The sequence below is a fragment of the Barbus barbus genome (assembly GCF_936440315.1).
Source record: "Barbus barbus genome assembly, chromosome: 3".
In the NCBI taxonomy this organism is placed as follows: Eukaryota; Metazoa; Chordata; class Actinopteri; order Cypriniformes; family Cyprinidae; genus Barbus; species Barbus barbus.
This window is the reverse complement of record NC_136731.1, coordinates 17159329-17183474: the sequence shown is the minus strand read 5'-3', so window position 1 is coordinate 17183474 and position 24146 is coordinate 17159329. Positions and strand designations below refer to the sequence as shown.

Here is a 24146-nt window from a genome sequence, read left to right as displayed (position 1 = left end):
GCAAAATTGCAGGTCCATCACATTCACTTGTCTCTGGATCTATTAAGTTATTTTAAATACATGCAATTCAGCCAAAAAAATATAGAATTTGAATAGGCCTACATGTTCTATGTTTAAGTGCATTTTTATGCTCAAATATTTTAAGGCATATTTTTCCGATCAAATGGAGTAAAAGTGTGGTTAGTTTTCAAAATACATTTTGTAATATATCAAAATTGCATCCATTTGTTACATACATTTCGCTTTATTTGGAGGAAGAGCCTGTTGGATCGTGTGTTAAAAGCTCTTATACAACGTGGATTCAGATCAGCTTTCTATCAGTTGTTCTGTCACAGCGAACAACGTGAACCTACCGACACGACTGATTTGAGATCAGCACACAAAAGCGTGAGGCACGGTTGTGATTGACATGCTTCAGACGAACCCGGTGCCGTGTGTCGCATTGGCTGCATAGTTCCACCAATAGGAAGACGCGGCGTTATAGTTATTGTATCCGGGCCAATCAGAGCGAAGAAAAGGGGCGGGAACGCAGCGAGTGGGTAGCAACAGTTGCCCGGGTGAGGACGAAGCGCCATAACCACGGTAGTCGTGGTGACAAGAACCCAGCAACGAGAATCAACAACAACAACAACCCGATTCATTGACAAAAAGCGTATTAAATCCAAAGTACCGCTGGAAAAGTCACTCGGAATAAGAGGTGATTCCGTTTTTTATATTTCATATGAAGTCTCACTGTGTGGAAAACAGAAACAGGTGCGAGGATGATGATATTTTTAGCGTCTATCGATGTCCAATAATCATTATCGGTAAGCGATCGTGTCCAGCGCTAGACAGACGCGTCTCTCTAAGGATAGACATTATTACCCGCAGCCTCAGCCAAAGCTGCTCGTTGTTATGACGATATACTTAGATAGGTTGTACAAAATGGCGGGTGTTGTTTGCAATAATACGTGAGTCTCCATACACATTACTGGATAGCCACCCATCCGTAGCGCTCGCCTAGCGTTGCTATGGAGCCAGGTGTCATAAACGCTGTTGGCATAGTTACACCGACGACCACGTTGACAAACCCGCCGTTATTGCTGGATCACCCAGATGCTCTTCTGCTCTTCACCTTTACTGACCACTCGATGCATATTGGATATGAAAGCATATGTAATATAATGTTCCGGAATAGCATTCGTGTCATTGTAAATAAGATGCAAAGCGGCATATTTGACTGCGCAGGTCGAAATGTTTGCACGACCACGAGTAGATTCATTTGTGAGGTATATACTGTGTTACTTTGTGTGTTTAGTTTATGGATATAGTAACCAGGTTCAAATGGTCTGTTTATTGACGTTTCCTTTGGTTAAAATATGCCTAATGGGTGCATACATGCCAGTACCTGCATTTTTATTATTATTATTATGTATCTATCTTATTATATACTGATCATTATGTCTTTATTATAAATATTACGATAGTATAGAAATATTTGCATTCATGCATTCAGGTGGTGGATGAGGAGATCTCCCTCACAGTATCAGTAATGAAGTAAATTAGTAGTGACACGTGACATTTGACATTGATATTTGTGACCCTGGACCAAATGTAGCAATAGCCAATAATACACTGTATGGGTAAAAAAAAATTTTTTTATGCCAAAAATCATTAAGATATTAAGTAAAGATCATGTTCTAAGAAGATATGATGTAAATGTCCTACCGTAAACATTTTTGATTGGTAATATGCATCGCTAAGAACTTCATTCGGACAAATTTAAAGGCAGTTTTCTCAATATTTTTTTTTTACTTTTTTTTTTTTTTTTTTGTGACACCCTTCAGGTTGTATCTCAGCCAAATATTGTACTATCCTAACAAACATATACCAGTGGAAAGCTAATTTATTCAGATTTCAGATGATGTATAATTCTCAATTTAACTTGACCCTTATGACTGGTTTTGTGGTCCAGGGTCACATTTAAGGTTGTACTAACAATGAGATTGGATTTTTAAATAAGACACTTTTTTTTTTTCTGAGAAATGCACCTTATAATTTTTGTGTGAGTGTGTGTGTGTCCAAGTCCCACTTTGTGTTCTTGACAATGGTGTGTGCCCTCATTCATTTGCAAGCAGTGATCAGGTTACTGGTAATAGGACACCAATCGCTCTGCCCTAACCTTCCCTCCTCTTCTTTTTGCTGGCCCAACAATGGTTGTAGTCTTTAGGGCGTTCCTGGAACCATATGGTTGTGCCAAGACGGTGATTGGTGATAATAATAAAAAGTCAAATAACTTTTTTTTTTTTTTTTTTTTAGCTATAGCAATTATCTGCATTATTATTGGTCATACTTAGACCTTTTACATCACTGCATAACTCATCCTACACTATTGACAATGGTGATTTGCTACACCTAGCAAATGATGAAATTAAAAATCTCTCGTATCACACTGCTAACTCGCGTAACGTAATTTAACGTAATTATTTATTTGGTGAAAATCTGTGTAATAATTGGTTTGACTGTACATTATCACTTAAAATGTTCATCTTGCTTAAACTTGTTTGCTTGACTTAATATACATTCAGCTAGTTGTTATCACAGAATAAACCCCTGAAACGATGATCAGGACCCTGACATGAAAATTATGCCTTATGTATTGATTTACATTAAAGGCACCTATTACCCTAGCAATACACCAAAATTCACCATGTCCAATCATAAAACTGCATTTAAATGTAGTTTTCTATTTTATTATGTTTGTTATGTGTAACCCTGGAGCACAAAACCAGTCTTAAGTCGCTGGGGTATATTTGTAGATATAGCCAAAAATACATTGTATGGGTCAAAATTATAGATTTTTCTTTTATGCCAAAAATCATTAGGATATTAAGTAAAGATCATGTTCCATGAAGATATTTTATAAATTTCCTACTGTAAATATATCAAAACTTAATTTTTGATTAGTAATATGCATTTCTAAAAACAATTGAATTTTTTGCACCCTCAGATTCCAGATTTGTAAATAGTTGTATCTCGGCCAAATATTGTCAGATCCTAACATCATAAATCAATGGAAAGCTTATTTATTCAGCTTTCAGGTGTATAAATTAGAAAATTGACACTTATGACTGGTTTTGTGGTACAGGGTCATCACATATTGTATATATTATCATGTGAATTTGTGATTAATTTTTCCTTTCATTGCATTCAGTCCAATGGCAACTCCAGCGTATGTGAGGGAGCTGCAGCAGACCTCCCAGCCTCAGGGAGGCGGTGTGACTCCCACATCAGGCCAGGCTGCCACTGTGACGGCAGCTCCCCAACAATTCCTGGCTGAACTTCAGACTACAGGAGCCACACCTTCAGTGGCCCCGCCCACCGACCAGACCACGCCCCCTCCCTCACAAGCACAGAAGAGCCAGGCAATCACCCAGGCACCGCCCGCACAAGCCCCGCCCACTCAGACTCAATACGTCACAGCTGAGATTCAGAGCTCACCTACGCAGTCCAGCAGTCAGAATACACCACAGTACATCGTTGTCACAGTTACAGGTAAATGTTCATAAACATTTGACCTCAACCTAAGAATGAATGACATGCTATAGTCTCTGCTCAGAAAAAAAGAAGGATTATTCCTGTAGCTCAAACAGTAGAGTATGATGCTACCAACTCCAAGGTCATGAGTTTGATTCGCAGAAAGATGTTTACCTTGAATGCAATGCAGGTCACGTTGGATAAAACATCTGTGAAATATTAATACACATTTTCTCCATTTTTCCTTCCTATAGAGGGTTCTCTTCATTCCAGTGACTCTGTATCAGATTCTAGTCCTCCTGCTGCTGTAGTCCAGACTGGAGTTCCTACACAGGTGGTGCAGCAGGTGCAGACCGCCCAACAGGTAACACTAACCCTAAATCCTAACCCTGTGCGCCCAAATACGCAGCAAAGCCACCTGCACCAACACCACTCACCTAAACAAGCACAACTTTGGATTGCACTGCAATAGCATCAAGGGTTAAATCAAGAAATATTTGAACATATGCACTTCTGTTATATTCAGCACGGATGCACTTAATTGATCAAAAGTGATTGCATAATTACTGTTTAAAATATATTCAAATAGAAAACAGTTCTTTCGAATTGTAATGTTTCACGATATGACCTTGGTGAACAAAAGACACGTCTTTCAAAAACATTTTAAAAACCTTCCAAATGTAAACTTTTGAACAGTAGTGTGGATACAGTAGATATACAGACTGACACAAATCTATAGAAACCCTTTGGAATTATATGGCTTCTCAAAATGTGATTTGATCAAATTCAAGGTCATGATAACTAAATATGCAATAAGCGATCAAGGTCATGTATTTAAGTATGTGAATGTTTAAAAAGCACTTAGTTAAAATGACTTAAAGTGTTCAAATGAATGCATAATAATTCAGGTATTTTTGACTTGTAATATATTAAAATACAAGATGTGAAAATACAGAAACTTTCTTTCATACTAAGTACTTTTTTTTTTTTTCTTCAGTATGGTCTAATTAAATTTAAATTAGATCAGAAGAAGTGTTGTTGAAGCTTAGAAAACTGTGAGAGGATTTTTAAACACCTGGGCCTCAGTCAGTCCACAGATGGAGGAAATTCAGCACTGCTTGTTGTTTGAGTTTTGTAGAACAGCAGTTCTAAGAAAAAGGTTTGCCCTGTAGTCCTCAAACGCATGAGACATGATGATTGAGGGGTTTTTGCTAATGTCTACATCACGAATACCCTGAACAGCATTAGTGGGAGGTAACCACAGAGGAAACCACTGCTCTCAAAAAACATAAATGTGTTAAAGACAAATTGGTAGTTTAACAGTTCTGCTACAATGTCCAAAAGATTCTGGTAAATATACACAGAGCTAGATTTTCTACAGGTTATAAACTGTACATCAATGGCTGAGCAACTGTATGTCCAGGTTTACTAATGCAGACCATCACGCAAAGCCATATACAGTGCCCTCCAAACGTATTGGAACAGTAAAGTCAAAATTTCTCTGTTGGCTGTGGAGTCAAGACATTTACAAATATGATTAAAAGATGAATATGAGACAAAACTACAGAATGTCACATTTTATTATTGAGTGATTCAACACATAGATGTTTTACCAGCTAAGAAGTTCAGCACTTTTAGAGTTTCATCCCTCTATCTGATGTGAGCAGAAGTACTGGAACAGTTGCCTCACAGGTCTTTCTAAGTGATCAGCTGTGTCCTGTTGCATTAATTCTTCAGATATTAAAAGCAGGGAATGTGTTGTATCAGTTATATCCATTACTTCTGTATTCTGAGTCTTGCATTCGATGATGACACACACAAACCAGGATGAAGATGAGGGAGCTGACTTTGAGACCAAAGCAAGCAATTTGGATGCTAAAAGAAAAGAGGAAGTCAATTAGAGCTCTAGCAAAAACAAAGGGCATGGAGAAATCAAGAGTTTGGAAACCACCAGCGACACCAGCAACCAACAACGACCTGATCGGCTGAGAAAACAACAGTAGTTGATGACAAATCATAAAAGCTGTGAAAATGAATCCTAAAAGACGTGTCTGTAAAATCACCAACAACTTCCAGAAAGCTGGGGTGATGTTCTGACAATCTACTGTCCTCAGGAGACTTTGACACAGAATTACAGATGCTACACAGCAAGATGCAAACCTCTGACCAGCACCAAAAATAGAAAGGCAAGATTAGAGTTTGCAAAAAAGCACAAAGGTGAGCCAGAAGAGTTTTGGAACTGTGTTTATGGACCGATGAGACAAAGATGAACCTTTATCTAAGTGATGGGAAAGCAAAAATGTTGAGAAAAAAGGGAACTGCAAATGATCCCAAGCATACAGCCTCATCTGTAAAGCATGGTGGAGGTGGTGTCATGGCATGGGCATGCATGGCTGCCTCTGGAACAGGCCCTCTCTACTTTACTGATGACTTAATGTATGATGACAGTAGCAGAATGAATTTGGAAGAGTATAAAACCATCTTGCCTACCAATATTGAAGAAAATGCCACCAGATTCATTGGGAAGTGCTTCATATTGCATCAGGACAATGACCCAAAACACCCTGCCAGTTCAGTCAAGGAATTTATAAGGGCAAAGAAATGGAAAGTCTTAGATTGCCCAAGTCAATCTCCAGATTTAAATTTGATTGAACATGAATTTCACCAGCTGAAGAGGAGAGTAAAGGCAGAAACTCCCCAAAACAAGCAACAATTGGAATTTAAATACTTTTCCTAGCCTTTAATGCAGCCAAAGGATGAGACCAAGAGTCTGGTGATGTCTACGGGTCACAGACTCACTGCTGTGATTGTGTGCAAGGGATCTGCAACTAAATAATAGATTTTAATCTTTTATATCTGCCTTATGTTCAACTGTCCCAATACTTATGCTCACATCAATGAGTGGGATGAACACTAAAAGTGCTGTTCTTTTTATTTGGTAAAACATGTATGTGTTGAAATGGCTAATAATAAAATATGACATTCTGTAGTTTTGTCTCATATTCATCTTTTAATCATATTTGCAAATGTCTTGACTCCACAGCCAACAGAGCAATTTTGACTTTACTGTTCCAATACTTTTGGAAGGCACTGTATATATACTGTATATATATATATATATATGTATGTGTGTGTGTGTGCATGTGCAGTTTTCTTAGATTTAAATATAAGATTTAAATGAATGTTCCTGTTTAATCATCACAAAAGCTTCAATTGCAAATGCATTACTGTAATAATTGCTTTTATAAACTGTAAGTCATATACTACTGTTTAAAAGTTTGGGGTTAGTAAGTTTTTTTTTTTTTTTTTTTAAGGAAATTAATTTATTCATTAAGGATGCATTAAATTAATTAAAAGTGACCATAAAGGGCATTTATAATATTATAAAAAAATTCTATTTAAAATAAATGCTGTTCTTTTGAAATTTCTATTCATCAAAGAATCTTGAACAAATCATATTACATTTTCCACAAAAATCGAGCTGAAAATGAAGTTGCCATCACAGGAATAAATTACATTTTAATATATATTAAATAGAAAATCTTTTTTAAATTGTAATAATATTTCAAAATATTAGTTTTTCTGTATTTTTGGTCAAATAAATGCGGTCTTGGTGAGCGTAAGAGACTTAAAAACATAGTCTTATTGACTGAATGGTAGTATACCTAAAACGTACTTAAAGGTTCATTTAGTCTTATTGTGTTTGTGTTTTGGCTAGGAAGTTTAAATTCACCAGTAGCATTATAGAAGTACACTATTCACAGTAAGCTGCAGTTTATTAATCCATAAGGGGAAGGTTCTGAAAACAGGAGCGTTACTGAGTGCTATTCAGGTTAACGTGATCATCTCTGCCCCAAATACATTTTATTAGGCCACTGATATGTGGTCTATATGTGGAGTCTTTATCTTATTTTAAACACAAGTGCTATTCATTTCTTGAGGTAAAGCTTTTTAATGAAAAAAAAATACTAAGTTGAGTGTTTGAGAAGCTTCTTTCTGTAATTTCCTTCATTCTGTGAAAGTACATACACGCAAACAAAGCATTAGATTGTGGTTTGCCATTCTCACAGTAGCTTTTTTCAGCAAGCTAATGTTTTTCATTTTTTCCTGTAATCTATTAATAGAGGTCAGTAGTTCAAGCCACATCTCAGACAACGAAAACAGAGCCTGGCACCCAGCTGAATGTCACCAGCCTACAATCGGTGCACCTGACACAGGAGGTGAGCTCTGTTACTCATATAAATGTGTGTTATTATGTCAGTCAAGTCTGGCTTTGCAGTCAAGTTGATGCCTTTGATGTCCAAGTTCTCTCTCTTTAAAATGCATTTTATGTGACTCACATTTAATTTTCGAATGTTCACAATCATGTCATCTTTAATGTATTGCATTAAAGGAAAAGTGGCTTAACTATTCCTTTAATGCAAAATTCAGTAAGCTTACAGTCATCTAACCCTTTAACGGTTGCTTTCAGAACTCTTTTCTCAGACAGAGAGGAAGTGATGCACAGAGAGAGAGTGAAGTGAAGAGACAGAGACAGATAGAAAACTGGTTGGAGCATAGGCCAGCAGTAGTACTACTAGAGAAAAGCACTAACCCGTTTGGAGACAGTTTATCCTATGCATCTGTCCGTGGAGGTTTGCTGGATTGCTCATCCTGTTTTCCCCCATCTCTGCCTGTCGCCTATTCACCCGTCACCTTCTCTCTACCCGTCATGTCAGTGGGCTGGGAGACAGACAGGGTCTCCTACACCTCTGCTCCTGTGCCAGATGTGCAGTCTTACCTCTGTGAGATGCCCTCAGCCCATAGCGTAGGTGACTTTAGGGTGACTTTAGTTAAAACACAGTGTTGTAGGTATAGCTGTGGTCAGCCAGTGAGAGTGAGTTGATTGTGTTAGATCATTTAGTGCAGTGATTTCCAAATAAGGATCTGTGGAGAGCATAAATTAAAAATATATAATACACACAATATTGATCAAAAGTTTGGGGTCGGTAATATTTTTAATGTTTTTGAAAGAAGTCTCTTTATGCTAATCAAGGCTGCATTTATTTGGTTAAAAATACAGTATAAACAGTAATATTGTGAAATATTATTACAGTTTAAAATAACTGTTTTCTATTTTAATATAGTTTAAAATATAAATGATTTTTGTGATGCAAAGCTGAATTTTCAGCAGCCATTACTCCAGGCTTTATTGTCACATGATCATTTAGAAATCATTCTAATATGCTGATTTGGATTTCTTCTTATCGTCAAAGTTGAAAACAGTTGTTGTTTATGTGGAAACAGTGATACATTTTTCTTCAGGATTCTTTGATACATTTTTTTTCTTTTTCTTTTCATTGAAAGCTCAAAATAACAGCATTTAGTTAAACATTATAAGTGTCTTTGCTGTCACTTTGATCAATTCAATGCGCCCTTGCAGAATAAAAGTATTATTTAACAAAAAAAAAGAAATTGTACTGACCCCAAACTTTAGTATGGTAGTCTAGTAGATATACATAATAAATAAATATTCAAATAAATATATATATTTTTTAGTTTGACATGTTTTTAAAATAAAGATTAACTGAAAAAAAGATTTGAAAAGATTAAACATTTGTTTATATTAAATATTTTTTTAATAAATGTTATATTATCAGTAATATATTTTATATTAAAAAGTTAAATAACTTCAATAAAAGCTAAATAAAATAATCCTAATAAACTGTTTTCATAAAGTATTTTTAATAGAGTAAAAATAAATAAAATAAGTATTCCCATCAAATGTATCAATTAAACAATTTTTAGAGAAATCGAATCTGAGTCTGTTTTTCACCCACAGTATTGATTTGTTTTAGTTAAAAAGTGAATTTTTGATAGGTTCCATTATATTGACAATGAAAAATGGAAAATGCTATCCAGTGTAAAATGAGTTTAATGAACATATTTCTGGGATTACTTTTGAGGATGAGTATTTGAACCTTACTGCTGTGCTGAGGTTGTTTTTATTTGGAGTGTAGATAAGACTAAATGTTGGGAAACACTGAATTAGCAGGCATGTTTTTATTGCAGAATTTTTTTTATTGCAGAACTGTGATTGTGTCAATTTTGCCGCCTTAATTCTGTGTCTTGGTGTATGTGCACCGCAGGTACAGCAGCAGCTCCAACAGGTGCCAGTCCAGCATGTGTATACTAACCAGGTGCAGTATGTGGAAGGAGGAGATGCTAACTACACCACCAGCACCATGTGAGTATTTACAGGAAGCAACACTCAGCCCTGCCCTGTGCCCTGTCACACTACACATACTTCCTGAATTAACAGCTAGCTCTTTATTATAGCTACGGTTAACCATGGGTTAAGCAAAACTTCACACTTGTATTTTAAGAAAGGATGAGCACTGCTAGTAGAATATGAATATCATTTGTAGTGTCAAAAGTTATACAGTGTGAAACAAAGTTGTGCTTGTTTAAAAACAGATTAATCACAATTAATCGGATCCAAAATAAAAGTTTACGGTGTATCTTTATTTTGTATATATAAATACACACACATGCATGTTTATATTTAAGAAAAATTTTGTTTATATATTAAATATATTTATAGAATATAATTTATATGAATGTAAATACATGTAAATATTTTCAAAATATATACTGTATATGTGTATATATACATAATAAATATACACAGTACACATGCATATATTTTCTAAACAAAATATTTTATTTTGGATGCGATTAATTGCAATAAATCGTTTGACAGCACTACAACCAACCATAAACTTTCATTAAAGCAATTAGCCCCAAGAACGCTCCTCATTGTGCCTAACTGTTATTGCCCCTTAGCTGTTATAAATTCACTGTAAACCACGGCTTCACGGGGCTTATTGCTTTTATAAAACGGTTATTCCATATACTCGAATATTTATTGAGCAGCAAATCAGCATATTAAAAATAATTTCTGAAGGATCATGTGACACTGAAGACTGGAGTAATGATGCTGGAAATTCAGCTTTGCATCACAGGAATACATTACAATTTAATATATATTGAACAGTTATTATAAATTATAATAATGTTTTATAATATTACTGGTTTATTGTATTTTTTAATGAACACATGAGAGACTTCTTTCAAAAACGTTAACAAATCTTACCGAACCCATTTGAACCAGTTTTATTGTTTTTCTAATATCCTTCAGAAAACAAGACAATATAAAATATTAAGTTCTTTATTATTAACATAAAAAATAAAATAGATATGAAATATTAAAATAGTATTTATTAAAAAGGTTCTTGTGCTTAAATATAATTACTATATATAATATAGTTAATAATAGTTTTAGCACATGATTTGAAAAGTTTTAAATGTAAGGTTACATATCAAAAGATTTAAATATGGAACAAGACTGTTTGGAATTTTATTTGCAAAGTCTGAAAATCCCAAGGTAGTAAAAGTTGTTCAAACTGAATACTATTCTGAATCCTAACCTTCTTCATTTTCTCCCAGTCGTTCCAGCAGTTTCCCGTACACAGAGACCCCTCTGTACACCCAGACCACTGCTGGACAGTACTACGAGACCACCCCTGCCTCTGGTTCTGAGGCCACGTCCCCCGGCACCCCTCTCACGGTCTCCGTGACCACAGGATCCCCTGGGGTATCCATGTTTGTGGCGGGGACGGGTCAGATTGTGGCCAATCCCACCACGGCGGCAGTGGGAGGAGTCACAGCTGTAGTGGCAGCCACTGGGACGGCGTCAAATGGTTCTGGAGACTCCGGAGGCGAGGCTAACGGTAGCAGCGGGAGCTATGTGATTCAGGGCGGCTACATGCTGGCCGGCAGCGGGACCGGCAGCAGTGGGAACGGTCACGGTTATCCGCACCCCACTCGTGCCTCTCCAGCCACCGTGAGTATAAATGAAGGCGAGGACAATAGCGTGCCGTCGGCAGACAAAAAGGTATGACGACAGCAGGGGCGGGGGTTAATCGTCACTCATCGCCACTCACAGATTCCCCCCCTCTTCCCGCCACCCAAATGAATTTAAACGCATGGTGATCTCATTGCTCTGTTCCACATGCCAGAGAGCACAGTGATACTTCCAAGTCCAAATTTATTTCATTTCCCATTTTATTCCATGAAGAAAAAAGTCAACAGCATGCCATTTCAATGACGACACATGTCCGGTTGACATCTGTAGCTTGTCAGCAGTGCTTGCTAAGGCTTTCACTGTGCTGTCGTATTCATTGCTGGAAACATTCAAATTCAGTCATAACCATGTTCATAATATCCATGAGAGACAGATGGCCTTGTGTTCAACATGTTGCTATATGCAGCAGCTTTCCAGTTTTGCTGCACATTCTGTTACAAAATTATTTTAGTTAAGAATTGAGGCATTTTATTGATTTATCGTTTCATTGCATACTCGTCTTGTATGCCACGGCACGCAGAAACAGTTGTCGAGAGGCATACAGAGCTGTGCAAAAGTGTTTGCCCCCGTCTGGTTTTCTGTATTTTTGCATGTATAGACACTGAATGTCATCAGATTTACAACCAAAACATGGGGATGCATACCATCCAAGAGTCTGTAAAATTATGTTTTTTTTTTTTTTTTATATATACTGGAAATGTAGTTATTAAATTAATCATTTAATTCAGCAAGGATGCATTAAATTGATCAAAAGTAGCAGTAAAAACATTTAGAATGTTACATAAGAATGCCAAAAAAACCCACTTTGTTGTCTTGTCTACCGAACAGTTCTGCTTTTGATTCTTCTGTTGGCGCACTACTTCACACTTGAATCATTGTACAACTGAAACCTTGAACTCCAAAGAAATGAAAGACCAGAAACTTTGTTCCTCGTTTACCAACGGACTATATGCTAATTCAATCTACATACAATAAAAAATCTAATAAAACGTGCACAAACTCAGAAATTTAGACAAAAGACTTATTCACAGCATTGTATGCTTTCATGAAGCTGTCAGAATAACAATATTCATATGTAAAGACATTGCTAAATAATGCCATTTGTTGCACATTCGAGGACACTGTATTCATTTAAAGTCAACATGAATTTAAATTTCAGGTCTGAAACATCTACTTCTTATCATCCAGTCAATTCATGTTAATAAAATCAAGCCCCGGCCAAATTTGTATTCCACTTGAATATTTTGTTGCACTTCAAAATGAATTAAAATGGGGTTAGTGAATGTAGTTTACTGTTGACGTTAAAATGAATTAAACTATGCATGAGTGTGTAATTACAGTGTACCTACATGTGCGATGTCTGCATGCAAAAGAATATGCACAGGTTTGCATTTGGGTGTTTGTGTGTTGTCTGTCTTAGGACATCTTTTAGCCTGGGCTCTCTGTCTGAGTGTGCGTGTGGCTGTGTGTGTGTCTTATCCCGGCAGCTGTCCTCTGGCCCTCAGGTGCAGTGGTTGTTGGATAATTATGAGACAGCGGAAGGGGTGAGTTTGCCCCGGTCTACGCTCTACTGCCACTACCTGCTGCACTGTCAGGAGCAAAAGCTGGAACCCGTCAACGCAGCGTCCTTTGGAAAACTCATCCGCTCGGTGTTCATGGGGTTGAGGACCAGACGCCTGGGCACACGGTGAGAGAAATCAGGTCACATGACATGTTCTTTTATTTTAGTGAATCAATTCATTCAGAGAATTTGCCAAATAAAATGAAATGAATCTAAGCACTATTTTAGATTCAAAAAGTAAAGTAGATTGTCAGATGTTTCATTGATTATATGTTCAAATCAGATCGATTGAATTAGTTAAAAATGTTGGTTCATAAGATTGGATCACTCACATGGTTTCCAAAAAAAAAAAAAAACTGAAATAATGCCTTCCAAAATAATACTATTGGTTCTTGAGCAGCATATTAGAATGATTTCTGAAGGATCATATGACACTGACTGAAGACTGGAGTAATGATATTGAAAATACAAACTTTTGAATGGTGATCTGTTTGAGAGTCATACGTGGTTGGAAGCCTCCATGATCCTCTGGTTCAGGTCACGCAGGTGCACTGAAGCTTTGGTGTGTTTGTTGCAGAGGGAATTCCAAATATCACTACTATGGACTGCGGATCAAAGCGAGCTCATCGCTGCTCCGTCTAATGGAGGACCAGCAACACCTGGCCATGAGGCAGCAGCCCTTCTCCCAGAAACAGAGGTGGACACACGTTGCTCTCTTTCATATCTTGCTATCAGTCTCTCTGGTTCCTGTGTTTCTCAGTCTGGTTCTGTCTCCTGAAGGCTGAAACCGGTACAGAAGGTGGAGGGAATCACTAACGGAATGTCGTCAGGATCCGGACAGCAACAGCAGCAGCAGCAGAGCTCAGGTCTGTCAGACATCAGCACACAGGTCCAGCAGTACCAGCAGTTTCTGGGTGAGTCAGTGTGAACTTATAATGTCAAAAGTGTAACCTGAAATGCATGCAAAAGCGGTGCTTATCCCACTTCTAAATTACAAATGTGAAACGTACCTTTACCTGGGGTTTAAAGAGGCGTTTCGAATGACCATAACCCAGGGTTAAATGTGTGAAAAGCCCTCAATTGGATTTTTACAGCAAATCATTATATGGTAGCTGTTGTCATTGATGTTTAGATGCTTCTCGAGCTCTCCCGGAATTCCCTGATGTTGACCTGCAGGGTAGAGCTTTACCAGAGGGCATTGAGCTGGAACATCTTAAAAGCTTTCAGTTGCTCTACAGAGAACACTGCGAAGTGAGTCTTTTCGCTTCTTCTCTGTTTGAAACCAGAGATTGACTGTCGGCATCACAATGAATATCTGCGTAGAAGCTAAATATCTTTTTTTCGAGTTTATTTTTTTTACTGATGGTGTGTTTTTCTTCAGGCCATTCTGGATGTGATGGTCAACCTTCAGTTCCCTTTGGTGGAGACTCTTTGGAAAACATTTTGGCGGTTCAGTGAAAGTCAGGCAGGAGACTCAGCAACACTAGCTGTGTAAGTTTGCTTTTCAGCGCAACAAAATCCAACACTACTTGTCAAGGTTTTTCCATTTATTCCATTTTATATTTTCTGGATTCCGTTTGTTTTCCATTTAAGGTTTTCCAGACAAAAAGCATTTTATTCATCAAAAAGCATGTCTAATTAATTGTAATCATAACATGTACAATATTAAAGAGAAATGCCTTAAGTGTAACAAAAATGAATTTTTTAGGCCCTAAATATCTTTTTTTTTTTTTTTTCTTCTCCGATTCAGTTTTATTTTTACAAAACTGTTTTCAGTAAAATTTTCAGTATTCTATTTTAATGGTTTCATTAAATATTAATAATCAAAAGCATCTCTAATTCATTGATTTTATTAAAAAATAATTTATTATTATTGTATTTATTTATTTTTATTTTTGCAGAAATACTGTGTGTATTTACATTTTCTGTTAAATAAATTTTGGCTAAAATGTTCTGGTAAATATTCCTTTAAAAACAATGTTTTAATAATAATTTAGTAGTAGTAGTAGTACTATGATTATATTAAGTAATGTTTCCGTCATGGTTTTTTTCATATTAAACTGAACTTTTATTTTGATGGGTTGCTGTGAAGACCTTTTAGGTTTCTGTTTGTACATGATATGATGACAGTTTTTCTTAAAAGAAATGGTAAAATGCTCAGGAAGTGAGATTGCAGAAATTATGTTCATGTACTCATATATTGAGGCGTCACGCGCTCTTCAGTATGTGTGTAACTTAGTTAACGAAACCGTGCGTCTGCGCCATTCATTCACACAGAGACACGCAAAACATGAAGGATTCGTATTTAAATTTATTTTTGCGGCTTAATATTGACAGACACTAATCCATATTGTGTTTTGATATAACAGTGCTGACCTACATTTGATATATCCATCCAAAATTTGTCAAATTCCGTGACATTCTGCGTTATACAGAGTAAATTACGTTTTATGACTGGATTCCATTTCGTCCATGTTTTCCGCAGTCCGCATTTCCTAATTGACATTAGATGAATTTCTGATTGACTGTAATGTTTAATAATTGAGACCTTTATAACAGTATAGCAGACACAAAATGCATATAAATAACAGTTGTCACTCTAAATCTTCCAATAAGATGATATTCAAATGCCTAGTACTATGATCAAAGCTTGTTTTTGGTTTAACATATAATGCACTGCAACATTCCTCAAAAGCCTGATGGATTATATTTGGTACACACATTGTGCACATTGTATGGTGTGTGGATAATCAAGTAAACCTAAGTCGCTTCAGTCCAGTAAGTGTTCATTTTGCAATATTACTAACAATATGTAAGTTATTCTTGTTTACTTAAAAAAAAAAATCACGATTTCACAGCAAAAAGACATGTGTACCATGCCCTGAGGGTGAATGTTTTTAGAATGAGACTAATAATGTATAAATTATCAATCAGACAACAGCTTGTAGCTGGTTTTTCTTCAGTTGTACACAATCATGTTCAAAATTTAGAGACCTTATAAATTGGCATATCAGATATGATATAGTTGGCTTTATAGGGTTAATGAATAAGACAAACTTTATCGGGGTTTTTGTTTTTGGCAATCTTAGGCATGACGAGTCTGAGAAGAGGCTGCCTAAGTCATGTTTGGTGCTGCTCTGTAAATATGATCCAGTGCTTCGCTGGAGTCGTGACTGCGACAACACACTGTACCAGGGCCTGGTGGAGATGCTCATCCCAGACGTTCTGAGACCTATTCCCAGTGAGTTCCCGCATGTTTCCTCAATACAGATTTACTTCTTAGTATGCAGCGGTATGTGCCAGAGCTGGAGGTGATCCATCAGGTGAGTCACATTTTGCCAGGAGTGGCCTATTCTTACTCACATTGACATTCACCAATTTGGATGTGGGTCGATATTAAGGCTGCTAGGGCACCAATTAAGGGCGAATCGTCCACTGCCGCACAACATCATATATTTTGCTGAAGTATCTTAATTCTTTCTCCAGGTGCCTTAACGCAAGCCATCCGAAACTTTGCGAAAAGTCTTGAGAGCTGGCTGACAAATGCCATGATGAACATACCTGAAGAGATGGTTCGTGTGAAGGTCAGTGACCGCAACAAAGTATTAACATTTAGTAACGAATAGCTCCCCCAAAAATTAAAGTTTGTTGAAAATGTGCTTACCCTCGTGTAGATTAGTTTTTTTCTTCATCAGAACAGATTTGGAGAAATGTATCATTACATCACTTGCTCACCAATGGATCCTCTGCAGTGAATGGGTGCCGTCAATGTACAGTTAGAAGAAGGATCATGCGACACTAAAGACTGGTGTAATGATGCTGAAAATTCAGCTTTTCCATCGCAGGAATAAATTACATTTGAAAAATAACAAAATTATTCATAAAAAAATCAATCTTACTACCCTAAACTTTTGAACGGTAGTGTATGCCTTATTTGCTTTCATTACGTTTTATTTTTTAACAATATGCTTGCATCATATCAGCCACCATTCACTCTGGTATTTCCTACATTAGTCAACCACTACAGTCAATACTACAAAACTTCTGTTTTATGAATGACTAATGACAGTTAGTGCTGACAGAAAGATAAAATAGTGTGCTTGTGACACATAGAAATGCAGTACTAAACTAGGGGGGTTTAAAAGTGTTTGAAGACTTAAAAACCTTTCCTAATGAATTTCGTTTTGGGACAATGCAAAGGTCACATCATCTGCATTAAAGGGATAGTTCACCCAAAAATGAAAATTTGATGTTTATCTGCTTACCTCCAGGGCATCCAAGATAGGTGACTTTGTTTCTTCAGTAGAACACAAATGAAGATTTTTAACTCAAACCGTTGCAGCCTGTCAGTCATATAATGCCAGTCAATGGTACGCACGGCTTTGAGAGTCAAAAAAAACATACACAGACAAAACCAAATTAAACACTGCGGCTCGTGACGATACTTTGAGGTCTCAAGACAAGGTCACAGTTATAATTGGCTAGCGTCATTGCATAGGAAACAGTATCAAATCCCCCTCGCTATGCATGTGTTTTGACAACATAATCAAAATAAAACGGTTTCCAGATAAAGCATTATGAAACAATTTACTTACGGTTTGTGATGCAGCTGCAGTCAGATCTATTACTTCACGCTTCATCTTTCAACAAATGCTGCTTTGTGAACTCCATGACACTGTGCCTCGCTTACAAAACAAAATGTTCCGATCAATCCTCTGACACGCTCCGGGGTGCCACTAAAAATAAACTATCCACTTGTTCTTTACACTGGGATCCTTCTGATATCTGTACAAAGACGCAAATGAGCTTTTTAAACCAAACGCATCAAAGCGAATGTTCTTTCACTCCATTTGTCCTGACGACAGACTCGGGCCTATGGTGAGATGGAGACTGTTCGTCGATGTCTTGCTCTGGAGGTGGTGCTTATGCAAATGTTTGTTCCCCTGTGAAGTCACCTTGCACCTCAGATCCAAACGAGCCGTTTTTGGAGCATGATTAAATAAAGGCTTTGTTTATAATGAGGAGGAGATTTGAAGCTATGAAACTTGCAGAATATTTTAATGGTACAAAAACCTCTTCTTATATGATTCATATTGATTTCTCCTTCTTATTGCCTCCTTTCTCTGTGAATTGGTCTTTGTTTAGGTGACGTCCGCAAGTGCGTTTGCTCAGACCCTGCGCAGGTACACCTCTCTAAACCACCTGGCCCAAGCAGCTCGTGCCGTACTGCAAAATACGGCACAGATCAACCAGATGCTCAGCGACCTCAACAGAGTGGATTTTGCCAATGTGCAGGTGTGTGTGACTGGACAAATCCCTCACGTACCCAGTCAGAAGAAAGCTCTAGTTCAGCCCTCGTAAATACAGTCTTCAGCCTCAAATCTGTCACCATCTGAGATGAACTCACTTTTTGGCATGCAAAAGGTGTTTGTGGTCTGTCTAGCTGTCAGGGAAACTGAATCACAAGTGTGTGTTTAGCAAAACATGCAATTTGTTTCCTTAAAAGTCATTTAAAAAGGGTTTATGCTGAGAATATCAGTAGTTATTTAGTCAATATTTTATCCAAAGTGACTTACGGTACATGTATTAAAGGGACAGTCCACCCAAAAATTTTAATTCTTTCATCGTTTACTCACCCTCATGTTGTTCAGACCTGTATGATTTTTTTTTTTCTGCACAACATAAAAGAAGATATTTTGAAGAATATTGGTAACCAACCTATTTCTGTTCCCATTGATTTCCATTGTATGGTCAAAAAATACAATGAAAATCAATAGGAACTGAAACTGTTCGGATAACAACATTCTTCAAAATATGTTTTTTATGTTCCATTAGAAAAAAAGTAAGTCATACAGGTTTGGAACAACATGGGGGTGAATAATGATAAAATGATTTAGTATTTTTGGCTTGAAAGTTCCTTTTTTTAAAGTTACCAATCCTGGGTAAGGTTTATTAGTTTTTAGATAAACCCTTGTGGGATTTAAAACATTTTTGGTTACAATTTGGTCATAGCTTTAACCGCTAGGCCATACCAAAAAGGGAAATACTAGCCTTTTGAGAAATTTTGAGAGGAATATCTATGTTAGTGACCCTTGCTAAAGGGAATTGAGCCATATCTACAGACCAGGATATCATAAACATATGGGGTAATGTAAAAATTTAGTTTTTTAAATTACCCCATATGTTCTGGTCATTTTGACCCAGAGTTTTTCTTTTTCCCAAACAATTCTAGGTAATGTTATTGCATTGGTCTAAAACTTACTGACTTTGCTCACACAGGGAACAACTTCCTCCAAAAATGAGATAATTTTTGTACTTGTCAGATTTTTTCCCTCAACTTGTTACACTTGTACCTGGCCTGCAAAAAAATCCTTATAAATTTCTCATTATGCTATATTAATATCTAAGAAATGTACCTCAGTTTTGTAAGTGAACATTGCCACAGTTATCTACAAATAATGCTTTTTTTCACTCAGTAACTGAGGTGCTCAGATCAATGAGGCCTACGACCAATCATTTCCTAAAAGAAATACAAAAACCTGTGCTAATTGAAAGAAAACGATTGACAACAAGATTGACTCCAAGATTAGGCAATAATGAAGCACAAGCAATTTGGAAAAGGCTGTTGATTTTTGACTCTGAAGGCTCAGCCCAGCACACATGTTAATGGATATTTTGTTTAGGTTGTGTTGTGTGAACCCCCATGTGGTTTCTCTTGTAGGAACAGGCCTCCTGGGTGTGCCGGTGTGAGGACCGGGTGGTGCAGCGGCTGGAGCAGGACTTCAAACTGACCCTCCAGCAGCAGAACTCTCTGGAGCAGTGGGCAGCCTGGCTGGATGGTGTGGTCTCGCAGGTCTTAAAGCCGTACCAGTCTAGCTCTGCCTTTCCAAAAGCAGCTAAACTCTTCCTGCTGAAATGGAGTTTTTACAGGTGAGCCTCGAAAGGTTGTACCAACATTAGGTTTGTGGACCTCATTGGGAATTTGGCACATCAGTTCTGTTCTAAATCCTAGATCTACTATCTACAGTTGATACATGGCACAACATTGAGTGTTTAGTTAATTACAATACAGTTCAAAAGTTTGAGGTTGGATATATTTTTAATGTTGTTGAAATAAATCTCTTATGTTGACCAAGGGTGCATTTATTTGATGGAAAATACAGTTAACAACTAATGTGAAATATTATTACAATTTAAAATATAGTTTACTTTCCCTTTTGATCAACTGAATGCATCCTTGCTGAGTAAAAGTATTAATTTCTTTCAAAATAATAATCTTACTGAGCCCTAAACCTTCAAACAGTTGTGTAGGTATAAAATAAAACAATTAACTTTAAAGTAAAAATATTTAAAATAAAATGAAGTATTAATATTAAGTTATATTTTAATATATTTGAACATTTTAATTTTAAATAGATAAACAATCAATTTTTAATCGATTTTTTTGCTGAATAAAATATACCTATGTTTCATTTATATTATACCTAATTTCCTATGACTGTTGGCCATATTGAAAAAGTTCCTGAAAATGTTGTCAGTTCATTCTAGGATCTGTTGCTGTTACAGATACATGCAGAATCCTCTAAGGCAGCATCATTTTGCTGTTTGTAACAGTCTTCACGTTGCGTGCTAGGTTTTAGAAGACAGGTGTAATGACTGTTGGATCCAGTAACTGTAATGTCAAATATGTTTCCCTCTTTTACTCATCCTTTTATGTGTCTTACCCAGCCCACTGCTCTCTTCTAGTTCTCACACTTCCTGTATCTTTTCTTTGTTCTCTCTTTAGCTCTATGGTGATCAGAGACCTGACTCTCCGCAGTGCTGCAAGCTTCGGCTCATTTCACCTAATCCGCCTGCTTTATGATGAGTACATGTACTATCTGATAGAGCACAGAGTTGCCCAGGCCAAGGGTGAAACTCCCATTGCTGTCATGGGAGAGGTATAAGCACACTCAAACACAGAAATCGTTACCTAATCTCAGACACGCTTCTCATTTCAGTGTGTAAGAAACAAACGTGCGTCACTCCTCTCATAACAGGATATTAAACTGAGGAACTGTGAAAGACAAATTCTGACTGTAGTGTTTTAAATCTCATAATTCTCTCTTTTGCTCCTTAAGTTTGCAAGTCTTGGTCGAAGTTTGAACCCACTTGATCCTGATAAAGGTTAGTAGTTTGACACACAAACACCAAATACACAATAATCAAGTCACAGATTTGTAATAGTTTCTTTTTCATTTACTAAATTCAGGTTTTAGTGAAAAATATCCATCAATTAATTTCCCAAAGCACCCAAGCAACCACATATGAATGCACTAAAAACTCAGAACACCACATAGCAAACATATATATGATTATGATTTTAATGCAATTTTAAAATAATTAAAATAATCAGATGGATTATCATTATTTTGAAAAAAAAAAAAAAAGTTGACACATTGAATTTTTAATAATAAAACTGTATTTTAAATGAAGTAATGATAATTATCGTTAATTTTTATTGTAATTTTAAAAATAATTAAAAAATAGCAGATGGATTATCAATATTTTGAAAGAAGTATGAATATGAATAATAAATCACATAAATTGTTATTTACAGTAATTTATAAGTAATGTAAGTTAAATGCAGTTAGTTAATGTATTTCAATGCAATAATTAAAAATTTATCAAACATTTGATCAATATTATGAAAAAAATGACAACTAAAAAATATTGATTCGGTAAAATGTATATGTATTTAAAATAAAGTAATTATTATTTTCACTAATGTATAATGTAATTTCAACTTTTGTCATTTTAAAATAATTAAATATCAGATGGATTCAATTTTTTTTAATGAAGTAATAATTATTATTAATATGAATTATCAGTCATTTTTATTGTAATTTTAAAATAATAAAAAAATACCAGATGGATTTTCATTATTTTGAAAGAAGATTTAAAAATATTCATATAAATCTACATTTAATTTATAATAAAATAATAAAATTGTATATGTATTAAAAATGAAGTGTTTATTATTTACAGTAATTTATAATTAATATAAATGATATTTTAATGTAATACAAAATGTCAAATATATTATCAGTATTTTGAAAACAAAACTATTACAAATAAAATTATAAAAATACATTGATTTGGTAATCATAAAAATGTATATTTATTTAAAATAAAATAATTGTTATTTTCACAAATGTATAATGTAATTTAAAGTTTATTGTAATTTTAAAATAATTTAAAAATATCAGATGGATAATAAATGTTTTTCAGTACTGAATAAAATATATGTATTTTTCTAACTGACAGTCTCTATATGTCTTTGTGTCTCAGAAGAGGAAGAGGAGGAGGAAGAAGACAGCGACTATGAGTGTCAGGAGTTGTCTCTGCAGTCTGATGGGGGCGCTATCGGGGACGAATCTCTAGAACCGCCCGCTAAGCTGGCTCGGACCGACCAGAGGGTGCTGTTCACCACAGGAAGCATGGATAACTAAGAACTTTAAATACACACATGCACCTACAAGCACACACTCCACATAACACTCACCCATCATTCGTGCACTTGCATCTAAAAAACAGAAATGCTGCAGCTGCATATTTACTCAACATTTCAGATGTTCGTATGTACATTTCCATGCCTGTTGACGTCTCAGATGCACATATACGTTCACATAAGCGTTCACTGAAACACAGAGACATAGATAGCGCCGCCCCGCCCTCACAAACTCATAACATGAACACCATCACCGATCATATCAAGATCTTAAACAGGGTGTAGAGGTCACTAACAATAGCTCTCGAATCGAAACGTGATTCTTTCTCTATTAGCTGTTAAGACGCAAGAACATAACTGGATCCTAAGAGTCGTTCGCAATGGACTGAACTCTGATTGGCTACTGAAACCTGAATGAAACTGTCAGTCAAGCTTTTTTTAACCTGAAATGGTTGTTAGGGAGAAAAGATGGACTGTAAGTGTGCGTGTTGTGTGTTGATGTATACTTTCTGCCTATCTGTGTGTTGTTCGTGGGATTGTGAGTGACCCGGAACCTTATGGTTTTTATTGGCTAGCGCCATCGCGTGTGTTTTTGTGCATGTGTGAATGACCGTCCGTGGTTCTCAAGAAGTGTTGATAGTTGTTTTCGTCAGTGGTACCTTTTTAAGTTCTTGATGCCTTCAGTGACTGCCATGCCATAAATGTTTTAGGCATATTACAGCCCGGCTCTTTAAAAACTCAATTTCCCATGAGTCTACTGGGTGTATGTGAATCAGCTGGGTTGTGTATTTTACTTTTTTTTTTTTTTTTTTTTTTAGGGCTAGTCTATATATACCTCTGCAAATGACAGCAGTTTGCCAGAAATGAGAGGAGAGTTTTTTTTTTTATTTGTTTTTCCTCTCTCTTTTTTTGTTGCACTTTTCCTCTTGCCAAACATCGTCCTAAGCTTTGTACAAGACATTAAATGTTTCTGTCCTTACATATCTTTTTTCTATGGTCACAAAGTGACAATCTAGATGTGTACAGCGTTGTCTAACACTGTTTAGTGCATATTTGATGGTTTGCTGTGTATTTGAGATTTGGGTCAAGATATTTTACTAGAACCCTTCAAACAAACTTGACACCACTGCCCATAGTAGCTAGGAAATGTCAAAGTAGAGAGCGAAACGATCTTTCAGCCATTTCCTTCTCAAGACTTTTTCGTTTAATTCTTTTCTTGTGTCGTGGCATATTTAATGATCAATTTGAGAGAACTACGGTACATTAAAACTCTATATCCCATATCATTTAACATATGTAAACTACGATTATTTGTGCTGTAGATGCTGACTGATCTCATACCAGCATGATGCTTTTCTTTCCCTCTGATTCTCTTGACAGAATCACAGGAAACATATCAGAAGATCTGGAGATCCTCTCTGTATGACAGCCATTTTCATAACAAAATGAATTTCGCTTTTCACTTTTTTGAAGTCGTTTCCATTTCTTGCTCAAAAAAGGAAAGAAAAAAAAAACACACAAAAGTGTGGCAGTGTTTTGAGTAATCTGAACCATGAGAATGGTTGTGCCTTTGCAGTTATCAAATGAAATCCAGATGTTTTTAATTTAAAATATGAATAAATTAATAATTTCTAAAATTGTGAATTGTTTCAACTATTTAGTTGTATGTGCTT

The 24146-nt window shown here is 36.1% G+C and overlaps 1 protein-coding gene across 3 annotated transcripts; it reads left to right on the top strand.

The window, feature by feature from the left end:
* Positions 1-509: 509 nt before the first annotated feature.
* On the top strand, positions 510-23965 carry LOC306857183 (MHC class II regulatory factor RFX1-like). Of its 3 annotated transcripts, none has more exons than XM_079396968.1 (19): positions 510-697; positions 3194-3534; positions 3771-3880; positions 7641-7736; positions 7988-8323; positions 9645-9742; positions 11005-11401; positions 12928-13109; positions 13561-13680; positions 13764-13897; positions 14116-14234; positions 14365-14474; positions 16073-16224; positions 16470-16567; positions 18129-18278; positions 19705-19913; positions 20770-20923; positions 21104-21149; positions 22314-23965. In XM_079396968.1, the coding sequence occupies exons 2-19, from the start codon at positions 3198-3200 to the stop codon at positions 22472-22474; spliced, it is 3009 nt and encodes a 1002-aa protein (XP_079253094.1). In that variant the 5' UTR covers positions 510-697; positions 3194-3197; the 3' UTR covers positions 22475-23965. The 3 variants fall into 3 exon arrangements, with proteins under 3 accessions (XP_079253094.1, XP_079253093.1, XP_079253095.1); XM_079396967.1 differs by having other exon boundaries at positions 12910-13109; XM_079396969.1 differs by lacking the exon at positions 7988-8323 and having other exon boundaries at positions 534-697; positions 12910-13109.
* The last annotated feature ends 181 nt before the right edge of the window (positions 23966-24146 follow it).